At 40.3% G+C, this 12,967-nt stretch overlaps 1 protein-coding gene across 1 annotated transcript in view; it reads left to right on the top strand.

Moving 5' to 3' along the window:
- UBE2G1 (ubiquitin conjugating enzyme E2 G1) overlaps positions 1-12,967 on the top strand; it is a 127,244-nt gene that overhangs the window by 86,520 nt on the left and 27,757 nt on the right. The window contains exon 2 of the mRNA XM_066263003.1: positions 819-921. Coding sequence (XP_066119100.1) covers positions 819-921 — 103 coding nt within the window. The remainder of the gene's footprint in view (positions 1-818; positions 922-12,967) is intronic.

Here is a 12,967-nt window from a genome sequence, read left to right on the forward strand (position 1 = left end):
ATTAGTATGAATGAAGGTTGTAAAAGCTCAACAAATTCCAATGAAAAGGTATTAGGCACTCTGTTGGTGTTTCTGAAAGTATACCCTAAAGATTATAGCATGAGAATTGCTGGAAGTACTGGTTTCATTTTCCTCTGAAACAGTTTCTGGGGGATGGATATGGATATCTACTTTGTTTTTGAGAGAGAGAGAGAGAGAGAGAGAGAGACAGAGAAGGGAGTAAAGAGATGAGAAGCATCAACTCATAGTTGCATCACTTTAGTTGTTAATTGATCTCTTCTCATATGTGCCTTGACTCGGTATCTCCAGCTGAGCCATTGACCTGTTGCTCAAGCCAGCGACCTTGGGCTTCAAGCCAGTGACCTTTGGGCTCAAGCCAGCAACCATGGGGTCATGTCTATGACCCTGTCACTCAAGCTGGTAAGCTGGCACTCATGCCTCATGAGCCACGCTCAAGCCTTCAACCTTGGGATTTTGAAACTGAGAGGGACCTCAGTGTCCCAGGTTGATTCTTTAAACACTGTGCCACCACTGTGTCTCTCTACCACTGTAGAGCTACCTAGGATAGCAAGAACCTAGCTGGAAACCAGGGTAAAAGTAAGAGGGCGATAGAAATTGATATTCTGATCAGTTTGCTTTACTCATTGCTTTCTTGTGTTAAAGAGTTGGAAATTTTTTGGTCATCAGGTAGCATTTTGCTGATGGATCCAGGTAGGGTTAATAAGGTATGCATTCAGGTTTTAAGTTTTATAATTTATTGGGTGAAAATTAATGTGCTTTAATTTTAAAGTTTTGGTCAAATTTTTCTTTCTCCACAGAACTCAACAAAAATCCAGTCGAAGGCTTTTCAGCAGGTTTAATAGATGACAATGATCTCTACCGGTGGGAAGTCCTTATTATTGGTCCTCCAGATACACTTTAGTAAGTACAACAAAACTGACATCAAAGTGCAGCTCTGATAATTAATTGAAATGTGAGCTATTTTGGCAAACTGAGGTGAAATTATTTTTTGAAGAACAGGTGAAATGGCTGTATTTATAGTATCATTTGTATGGAGTGATTATGCCTAGTGTTGTTGTGTTTTGCTTGAAACTCTAGTATCTAAAACTTGTTGCTTTTTAAAATATATAATAGTTTCATAAATTCAGATGTTCTTAATACCTGGGATAAATGTATTACAGAAAAACTATCTTTAAGGTGAGATTATATATAAATAATATATTTTTTTACTTGTATCCCAGAAATTGGATTGGTTTTTGTCAGGATGGGGAAGAAGAAAATTCTTTATTGAAATGTTTCTTCTCTTCCTGCTGTGCTTAAACTGTGCCTTGCCTCCGAAGGGAACATTATGATTTTAAAGACAAAGCTTTATCATTCTTAACGTTTTATCGGTTTAATTAATGCATACTATTAATCTGGGAGATTTCATACTGAGTATAGTATATACATCAGTGTCTTAAAAAGGCTAGAAATAACTTTCAAGATAACAATTTTAGTGGTTCTCTAATTGGGTCCCAACAGATTGGTTAAATCCAAGTTATAGTCTATCCCTATAACTGGGATAGTCATCTTTTCCCAGTTTATAAAGTTAATCATTATTTTTCCCTTAAATGAGAAGTGAGGAGGCAGAGAGACAGACTCCCTCATTCATCCCGACCAGAATCCACCTGGCAAGCCCACTACAGGGCAATGCTGTGCCCATCTGTGGCTGCTGCTCTGTTGTTCAGCAACCAAGCTACTTTAGCACTTGAAGTGAGGCCATGGAGCCATCCTCAGTGCCCGAGGTTAGCTAGCTCCAGCCAAGCCATGGCTACAGGAGGAGAACAGAGAGATAGAGTGAGATAAGGGTGAGGTAGAGGGGTGGAGAAGCAGATTGTCACTTTTCCTGTGTGCCCTGACTGGGAATTGAACCCGGACATTCATACACTGGGCCAATCCTCTATTCCTGACCAGCTGGCCAGGGCTACGGTTAATTATTTTAGTTAATTACCATTAACTAATATAAAGACAGACAACAGAATGTAATGTTGTTAAAGAGCAATAGAGGCCTGACCTGTGGTGGCGCAGTGGATAAAGCGGCGTTCTGGAAACACTGAGGTCACCAGTTCGAGGCCCTGGACCTGCCTGGTCAGGGCACATATGGGAGTTGATGCTTCCTGCTCCTCCCCCATCCTTCCCCCCCTTTCCCCCTCCCCCTCCTCCTCCCTCCCTCTCTCCCTCCCTCTCTCTCCCCCTCTTTCTCTCCTCTTCAAAATGAATAATGAAAAAAAAAGCAATAGAAAAAATGATGGAATTTCTTAAATATTTTATGTAATACTCTTCTAGATTCAAAGACCACAATCTTATTTTCATCTCCAAATGCTTACGACTAACTTAAGCTTACTAATATTTAATGTTCTATAAGAGGAATCATGAATACCTTGTACCTGACTGGTACAAGTTCTATATTTTTTATGGAAGTTGAGGGAAGAAAATACAGCAACCTTCTCAAAGCCATACAACTGAGGGACAGTAGGGACAGTTCTAGATCTGAGTTTCCTGGAGACTGCACTTCCTCATTTGACCATGGTCCTTGATGGTACTAAGCAGGCAAGGATTTGGGTGCATCAAACAATTTTTCTGATGGTTAAGTATTTTCAGTTTAGGTGTTCTAAGATGGTAATTCCTTTATACCACATAAAGTGTGTTATGGAAGAGAAAACTCAGAGCTACTTCTGTACCAGAGTAGACTGGTATATGACATATAGAATTGAGCTATAGTGTGGATTTGTGTATTTTCTATAGTTTGAAAAAAAAATCGTTTTGTCATACATATTGCCATCAAATTTTTTGTTGGTGTATTTCTGAATGGTATGTTTGCATTAATGATTATTGCAAACGGAAATAACTCAACTGAAAATAACTACCACATTAGTTTGATAGATAACAGTATCCATTAAAAACCATTCTAGCCTGACCAGGCGGTGGCACAGTGGATGGAGCGTCGGACTGGGATGCAGAAGGACCCAGGTTCGAGACCTCGAGGTCACCAGCTTGAGCACGGACTCATCTGGTTTGAGCAAAAACAAAAAACAAAAAACAAAAAAAACAAACAAAAAAACAACTCACCAGCTTGGACCCAAGGTCGCTGTGCTGAAGGCCCGTGGTCAAGGCACATATGAGAGAGCAATCAATGAACAAACTAAGGTGTTGCAACGCGCAACAAAAAACTGATGATTGATGCTTCTCATCTCTCTCCGTTCCTGTCTGTCCCTCTCTCTGACTCTCTCTCTGTCTCTGTAAAAACAAACAAACAAAAAAACAACCAAAAAAAAACCATTCTAGAAGTATTCTCTCACAACCTTAATATTATTTGAAAACTAATTTCTTAAAACAAATTTATTTTAATTTTATTTATTCATTTTAGAGAAGAGAGACAGAGAGAGAGAGAGAGAAGGGGGAGGAGCAGGAAGCATCAACTCCCATATGTGTCTTGACCGGGCAAGCCCAGGGTTTCGAACCGGCGACCTCAGCATTTCCAGGTCAATGCTTTATCCACTGTGCCACCACAGGTCAGGCCTTAAAACAAATTTTTTTACAGATCCATTTATATAACCTGGTTCGTGAGCCTGATGAAGTTCAGCTCTATTCTAGGTTTTTCAATCAAAATATATTGCATGAAGGTTTACTCGGGGAAAACACAGCAATATTCCGGTGGTAGACTCTTGTTACTCTTACAGTTGATATGAGATAATGAGAGAAATTCTTCTAAACTGATACTGTCTGCGTAGAGGATTAGTTAGGCATCTAGACTTGATCTTTTCTCTAAGGACCTCACAATTATTATACTTTTTTTCATGCAGTGGTGGCAATATTATTATTAGCTGGTTCATATATTATGTGTACCTTTAGCTTCACTAAAGAGAACCATTTGGGGAGGGAGGGTGAGAGGAGAGAAGGCAGAGAGACAGACTCCTGCATATGCCCTGCCAGAGATCCACCCAGTCACCAACTAGGGGCTGATGCTCTGCCCATCTGTAGCAGAGGCCATGGAGCCATCCTCAGTGCCTAGGCCAACTTTGCTCCAGTGGAGCTTTGGCTGCAGGAGAAGAAGAGAGAGAGAAAGGAGAGGGGGAAGGGTGGAGAAGCAGATGGGTGCTTCTCCTGTGTGTCCTCACTAGGAATTGAACCCAGGACTTCTACACACCCGGGCCAATGCTCTACCACTGAGCCAACTGGCCAGGGCCGAGAACCACTTTTTAATAAACATTGTATTAATTAACAGTCATTATTTCCACCAATAAAAACCTATTTCTGTCCTTCACTATACATCAGGGGTCCCCAAACTACGGCCCGCGGGCCGCATGCGGCCCCCTGAGGCCATTTATCCAGCCCCCACCGCACTTCCAGAAGAGGCACCTCTTTCATTGGTGGTCAGTGAGAGGAGCATAGTTCCCATTGAAATACTGGTCAGTTTGTTGATTTAAATTTACTTATTCTTTATTTTCAATATTGTATTCCCATTTTGTTTTTTTACTTTAAAATAAGATATGTGCAGTGTGCATAGGGATTTGTTCATAGTTTTTTTTATAGTCCGGCCCTCCAACGGTCTGAGGGACAGTGAACTGGCCCCCTGTGTAAGAAGTTTGGGGACCCCTGCTATACATTTTAAGAATGCTGGCTGTTTGATACAAGATGTGGGTGGCAGAAGCATTTGTGGCAGCTCCTTAGGAGTACGGATTTACTGATGAGATAGATGATTGGCAGCCACTTCCACACTGTCCCTTTCTCGTGAGAGCACCAGCAGCACCAGGACTGTAGTTTAACCTCAGTGCCACATGTATTTTGAACATCTTGTGAGTAATGAAGCCATAATTCAGTTGACAAACATTATAATGATCATCCAAAATTACCTGATTTCTTTTTATTAATGATCTTTTTCTAAAATTCATGTGCTAGAAGTTATAAAACTGTTTTAAAAGTCCTGAAAAAAGAGGTTTAAGATTTATTGTGTAAGGATTATTGAGTTTAGGCCATCCCTTTTGGCAATGTCCTACCTAAAATGGTTGCAAAAATAAAGCATTACATTGGTAGTTACGCTACTCATTTACTGAGTTATCAGATTATTTTTCTGAGTACTCTTACATTAGATGCTGTGAACATGACCTTGAATTAGCTAAATTGTCACTGCTCCCAAAGAGGTTATATGTTAGTTGACAGAACAGATCTTTGCATACTCATGTAACACATTTTGATGATAGCTATGATGAGAGATAGGTATGGGCTATTATGAGAAGTCTTTGGGATACGTATGGGCTATTATGAGAAGTCTTTGGGAACATGGCAGGTTTTGAATGTGTCAGGGAAATTTACTGGAGGAAAAGATGTCTAATACGAGAACTGAAGAGTTAGTAACTATGTTAGTTATTAGGCTTAGTGGCTACAAGCAACAGAAATCTGATTTTAACTGCCTTACAATACTTTGAATAATTTGTTATCCTGACACAAAATGATTACAGCATTTTTGAGCATTTCAGAATATCACCCGGTGAAAGAAGAGAAAGTTTCTTCAGCAGGTTCTGCCTCTTATCTCATTTGTCAGACTTTAGTGACTGGTTCATTCCTTACCCAGTAACTAGCAAGATGAATGAGATTGCCACATCTGATTTAGATGAAGTATTCAGAGATAGAAGAGATTTTGGACTGTCAAAAGTAAGGTAAAGGCCTGACCAGGCGGTGGCACAGTGGATGGAGCGTCGACCTGGAAACACTGAGGTCGCTGGTTTGAAGCCCTGGGCTTGCCTGGTCAAGGCACATGTGGGAGTTGATGCTTCCTGCTCCTCCCCCCTTCTCTCTCTCCCTCTCTGTCTCTCTCTCCTCTCTAAAATGAATAAATAAAAAATATTAAAAAAAAAAGCAAGGTAAGAATTAACTAGACAAATATTCTGGTAATGACAGTAAGCTGTGGGGTAAGTGGAAGAAAAAGTAGGAGTTAAGCATTTCATAGGGAAAATAGTATGCATAGAGCAGGGGTCCCCAAACTTGTTACACGGGGGCCAGTTCACTGTCTCTCAGACTGTTGGAGGGCTGGACTATAAAAAAAAACTATGAGCAAATCCCTGTGCACACTGCACATACCTTATTTTAAAGTAAAAAAACAAAACGGGAACAAATACAATATTTAAAATAATGAGCAAGTAAATTTAAATCAACAAACTGACCAGTATTTCAATGGGAACTATGCTCCTCTCACTGACCACCAATGAAAGAGGTGCCCCTTCCGGAAGTGCGGCAGGTTGCCAGATAAATGGCCTCAGGGGGCTGCAGTTTGGGGACCCCTGGCATAAAGCCTGGAAAAAAGGGATGGGACCAAGGAAATGGCAACTGAGTGAAGTGAGTATGAAGAATTTTAAGAAATGACATTGGGTAGGCCTGACCAGGCGGTGGTGCAGTGCATAGAATGTTGGACTGGGATGTGGAGGACCCAGGTTCGAGACCCCAAGGTCACCAGCTTGAGTGCGGGCTCATCTGGTTTGAGCAAGGCTCACCAGCTTAAGCCCAAGGTCGCTGGCTCGAGAAAGGGGTCACTAGGTCTGCTGTACCTCCCCTCCCCCCAGGTCAAGGCACATAATGAGAAATCAATCATTGAACAACTAAGGAACCACAACGAAGAATTGATGTTTCTCATCTCTCTGCCTTCCTGTCTGTCTGTCCCTATCTGTCCCTCTCTCTGATTCTCCTTGTCTCTGACACACACACACACACACACACACACACAAAATGACCTTGGGTAGGAAGTTGAGGGCTAGTTGAAATTTACAAAACAGCCTGACCTGTGGTGGAATAGTGGATAAAGTGTTCACCTGGAACGCTGAGGTAGATGATTTGAAACCCCGCATTTGCCTGATCAAGGCACGAATGGGAGTTGATACTTTCTGCTCCTCCCCCCACCTCTCTTTCCATATATATGTAAAATCTTAAAAAAAGAAAGAGAGAGAGAGAGAGAGAAGAAAAGAGAAAAGAAGAAAAAAGAAAAGAAAGTAAAGAGCCTGACCAGGCGGTGACTCATTGAATAGAGCGTTGGACTGGAATGCAGAGGACCCAGGTTTGAAATCCTGAGGTCACCAGCTTGAGCACGGGCCCACCAGCTTGAGCTCAGGGTTGCTGGATTGAGCATGGATCATAGACATGACCCCATGGCCTCTGGCTTGGCCCCAGAGGTAGCTGACTTGAGCAAGGGGTCACTCGCTCTGCTATAGCCCCCTGATCAAGGCACATATGAGAAAGCAATCAATGAACAACTAAGGTGCTGCAACAAAGAATTGATGCTTCTCATCTCTCCCTTCTTATCTGTCCCTATCTGTCCCTCTCTCTGTCACTCTCTGTCCAAAAAAACAAATCCTGACCAGGCAATGACACAGTGATGGAGCATTGGACTGGGATGCGAAGGACCCAGGTTCGAGACCCCGAAGTCACTAGCTTGAGCATGGGCTCATCTGGTTTGAACAAAAGCTCACCAGCTTGGACCCAAGGTCACTGGCTCGAGCAAGGGGTTACTCAGTCTGCTGAGGCCCCACGGTCAAGGCACATATGAGAACTCAATCAATGACCAACTAAGGTGTCACAATGAAAAACTGATGATTGATGCTTCTCATCTCTCTTTGTTCCTGTCTGTCTGTCCCTATCTATCACCCCCCCCCCCGTCCTTGTAAAAAAAAAAAAAAAGTTTACAAAACATTGATTAAGAGTTTGAATTGATTGATTTTTTTTGTCCTAAGGACAAAGCACAGCCACTGAGAAATTTTACATCAGGAGTTACCAATTAAATTTATATTTATTTATTTTAATTTATATTTTAGAATGTGCATTGAATTACTAAATATTATAATTCTGGGATTATGGATTTTGTTTTTCCTTAGTTTACTTCTTATTTCTGCAACAAAAATATGTGGGTTTGGGGTGTTTTTTTTTAAGTGAGGGAGAGAAACAGGGACAAATAGGACGGGAGAGAGATGAGACGCATCAGCTCTTAGTTGTGGCACCTTAGTCATTCATTGATGGCTGTCTCATAAGTGCCTTGGTGAGAGTGGCTACAGCCAAGCCAGTGACCCCTTGCTTGAGCCAGCAACCTTGGGCTTCAAGCCAGCTAGCATGGGGTCATGTCTATAAACCTATGCTCAAGCTAGTGAGCCTATGCTCAAGCCAGTGATCTTGGGTTTCGAAACTGGCTCCTTAGCATCCCAGGCAGATGCTCTATACACTGCGCCACCACCTGGTCAGGACAAAAATAGGTTTTTAACAATGTTATTTTAAATCTTTCATTCCTGACCTGCGGTTGCTCAGTGGATAAAGTGTCGACCTGAACACTGAAGTTGCCACTTCGAAACCCTGGGCTTGCCTAGTCAAGGCACATACGGGAGCTTCCTGCTCTTCTTCCCTTTTCTCTCTTCTCTCTAAGCCTAAGGTGAATAAATAAAATGTTTAAAAAATTTCTTAGTATATAAAAATAATGAACTGGAAGTTTGGGGGTTGCCCATGACTGCTTGAAGTGGGCAGATTAATAGCCTTTGCTTAGGGGCTAGAGAGAAAGCATGTGTTTGTAGGGCAGGACTTGGAGAAAGGCAGAAGAATTTAGCCAGGAAGGTACACGGAGAAGAAAGGTTTTACCGATAAAAGCTTTCTAAAATGCTGCACAGAATCAAGTACAGTATCAAAAATCAAGCATTTAATAGTGTTTGTTGATTTAACACAGAGGTCGGGAACCTATGGCTTGCGAGCCAGATGTGGCTCTTTTGATGGCTGTATCTGGCTCACAGACAAATCTTTAATAAAAAAATAATGTTAAAAATATAAAACATTCTCATGTATTACAATTCATTCATTTCTTACCGCTCATGTTCATGGTTGCGGGTGGCTGGAGCCAATCACAGTTGTCCTCCAGGACAACATCAAATTTTTATTGGATAATGCGTAACATACACGGGTCATTGTATGGTTCTCACGGAATTACATTTTAAAATATGTGGCGTTCATTTTTAAAATATGTGGCATTCATGGCTCTCTCAGCCAAAAAGATTCCTGACCCCTGATTTAACAGTAAGAAAATTTCTGGTGTTCAATAGTGTTTGTTGATTTAACAGTAAGGAAATTTCTGGTGTTCTTATAAGTTATTTCAATGAAGTATAGATGGGCAGGGACCATGCAGTTGTTTGAGGAGTGCTTTTGGGAACACATACATAGACCTTAAGTATAAATAACTGCCAAGGAAAAGAAATATAGACTGATAATGGGGGTTGGGGGGAGATATAGGATTGAAATTAAGTTAATGTGGGCTTAGATGGTACCCAGACCTAAGTAATTAATTCATCACTTAATAATTATAACTTAAGTAATAAAAGAATACTGAACTAAAGTTCTTTAAAAGCTGGTGTGATATTTCATGGTGACAACATTAGCTTTCATTTAGTCACTAGAGGGCAGTCCACAGTCTTTACAATCTATGTAATCAGCTGGTATATTTAAGGATTACTTTATTTGAAACTGATAGTTGCTGTATTAATTTAGCCATTATATTTATCTTTGCCCAGTATTGAATTGAATTTCTACTGCTTCTCTATTACTCTTTCTATTGCTCTTAAGAATTGCTACTTGATACTCTCTTTTTTTTTTTAAGGGAGAGAGAGGAATAGACAGGGACAGACAGGAAGGGACAGAGATGAGAAGCATCAACTCATAGTTGTGTGGCACCTTAGTTGTTCATTGATTGCTTTCTAACATGTGCCTTGACCAGGGGCCTCCAGCCAAGTCAATGACTCCTTGCTCAAGCCAGCGACCTTTTGGGCTCAATTGAGCTATCATGTCTGTGACCCCACACTCAAGCCAGCAACCTTGGTGTTTCAAACCTGGGTCCTCAGCATCCCAGGCCTTTGCTCTATCCACTGTGCCACTGTGTGCCTCCTGGTCTGGTGAGGCTCTCTTTCTATGAAAGATATTCTGAAACTAGTGTGATATACCCGCAGTTTTTAGACTACTGATTATCAAGTAGTGTGGATAGCTATCCATAGTTATAGAAATAAAAATTCAGGTGGAGGCTCTGGCTGAGTAGCTTAGTTGATTAGAGCATCATCCTGATATGTCAAGGTTGTAGATTTGATCCCCGGTCAGGGCACATACAGGAATAAAGCATAAATAGTGGAGCAACAAATCGATGCTTCTGGTTCTCTAAATCAATCAATACAATTTTTAAAAAAATTGTAGGAGTGGCAGTATGTTTTTTATTATTATTGATTTTTTAAAAGATAGGGAGAAGAGGAGGGGGCATTCATTTGTTTTTTCACTTAGTTGTGCATTCTTTGGTCACTTCCTATATGTGCCCTGACTGGGGGTAGTAGGTGTTTAAAGAAAGTCTCATTTGTTCTGGTCAAGGCACACAGGAGAAGTGCTCATCTGCTTCTCCACCCGTCCCTCTCTTGCCCTTTCTCTCTCTCTCTCTCTTTCTTTCTCTACCTCTTTCTCTCTCTCTCTCTTTATCTTTTTCTTCCCTCCTGCAGCCATGGCTTGATTAGAGCAAGTTGGCCTGGGGCGTTGAGGATGGCTTTATGGCCTCCACCTCAGGCACTAAAAAATGGCTCCAGTTATAACGCAGCAAGAGCCTCAGGCAGAGCATTGCCCCCTAGTGGGCTAGCCAGGTAGATCCCAGTTGGGGCACATGAAGGAGTCTGTCTCTACCTCCCCTCCTCTCACTAAAAAAAAAAAAAAAAAGAAAATCTCTGAGACCTAGATACCACTATATGATTATATCTTTATAAATTTGTATCAGTGAGCCTTACCAGTGGTGGAACAATGGATTGAGCATCAGCCCGGGATGTTGAGGTCCCTGGTTCCAAACCCCAATGTCACTGGCTAGAGTGCAGATTTGTTGCCTTGAGCACGGGATTATCAGCATAATCCCAGGGTGGCTGACTTGAGCCCCAAAGTTGCTGACATGAAGCCCAAGTTCTCTGGCTTGAGTTTGAATCTTACCTTTGGTGGCGCAGTGGATAATGTTTCAACCTGGAGCATTGAGGTCACTGGTTTGAATCCCCAGGCTTTCCCAGTCAAGGCACATATGAGAAAGAACTATGAGTTGATGCTTCCTGTCTCTCCTGCCCCCTTTCTTTCCTCTCTCTAAAATTAATAAATTTTTATAATAACAAATATAATAAATCTTTAAAAATTAAAAGAACAGACACGTGAGAAGCAATCAATAAACTAAAATGAAGCAACTATGAGTTGATGTCTCTCATCTCTCTCCTCCCCCTTCCAAGCTTCCTGTCTCTTTAAATTTTTTTTTTTTTTTTTTAAGTATCAGTGGATGGTGAATGTACCACTTCTTTTATCTCTTTACTCTCTTTTTATTTCATCACTAATGGCTAAGCCTGTTCAAATTGTATGTGGTTTTGTTTCTTACCTCTGGCAATGTTGTAAAAAATTTGGAGAATTATATGTATTTTGTAGTATTGCCTTACTATGAGAGGATATAATAAATGAAGAGTTGACTTATCAAACTGTGATTAATATTTTTTTATGGTAACAAAATTTTTAATAGTTTTGTTTAAGACTTAGAGCCACAAGCCATATATTCTGTAATGAAATTTTGGAGGGAATGTACCTAGTGCATGTATTGCTCAGAAATTGATGGATCACTGGCAGTGCCATGTTATTTATCACTTAGTGCTTAAAGTACATAGGCTTTAGGGACTACCATTTTAGCTCCCTGATTCTACCATTTTTATTAGTTGCATGACTTTGAACAATTACTTAAACTTCGCCTTAGCAGTTTGCTTTCTAGGGTAAAAACCCTGTGCCTCAGAAGTGTTTGTAATATTCAATATTCTATTGCTTATAATAGCAAAATGGAAGTAATCAAATATCTTATGATTATAATGGTAAGTTTTGGAATGTGTCAGATAAAATAAACGAACAAGAGACAAGTATCAACAGGAATATATATAAAATAACAATGTTGAACAAAATTTCAGATTGCAACATACAATTTATTATTTAAATAAAATAAATATGGCAGAATGATAAGATCTGACAAAGTGGAATGATAGGGTCTCTGATCCTTGTAATATTTTTATAATTTAATACAAAAAAATGGAAAGGGAGGCCTCATATAGAAACTTGAACTAGGCCGATGTTTCTCAGCTTTTTCAAATGGGAAACTCCTGGATGCATACCTCTTTAACATCGTGCTAGCATTATACTTTTAGTGTTTGTGATGAAGAGAATATATAATGGAAGAGAAGGTATTTTTAATTCAATGATGCCTTTTATTTTTATTTTACTTACTTATTTTTTTGAGAGAGACAGGAACATCAAGCTGCTCCTGTATACACCCTGACTAGAGAATCGAACTGGCAACCTCTGCGCTCTGGGACAACACTTTAACCAACTGAACTATTCGTCCAGAGCTTAATTTTTATGTCTTTATTTATTCAGAGAGAGAGAGAGAGAGGAAGGGAGAGAGAACGGAGGGGGAAGGGAATCATTCATTTGTTGTTCACTCATACGTTCATTCGTTGGTTGCTTCTCATGTGTGCCCTAACCGGAAATTGAACCCACAACCTTGTTTTGAGGTGACACTAACTGGCCAGGGCCTCATTGATGCCTTTTAATAAAATTTAAATTTGCTCAGCACAGTAACATTTTTGTATATTTGAAAAACAATGAACTTGTGACATGTTAATGTTTAGTCTAGAGCAGTGGTGGTCAACCTGGTCCCTACCGCCCACTAGTGGGCATTCCAGCTTTCATGGTGAGCGGTAGTGGAGCAAATAAGTATAAATAAAAAGATAGATTTAACTATAGTAAGTTGTTTTATAAAGATTTATTCTGCCAAACTTAGCAAAAATCAGACATAAAGTACTTGGTAAGTATTATTATATGCTTTAACTTGCTGTAACTCTGCTTTATAAATTTTATAAAGTAAAGTTACTTCCCTACT

This window comes from Saccopteryx bilineata, chromosome 2 (genome assembly GCF_036850765.1).
Source record: "Saccopteryx bilineata isolate mSacBil1 chromosome 2, mSacBil1_pri_phased_curated, whole genome shotgun sequence".
Classification (NCBI taxonomy): domain Eukaryota; kingdom Metazoa; phylum Chordata; class Mammalia; order Chiroptera; family Emballonuridae; genus Saccopteryx; species Saccopteryx bilineata.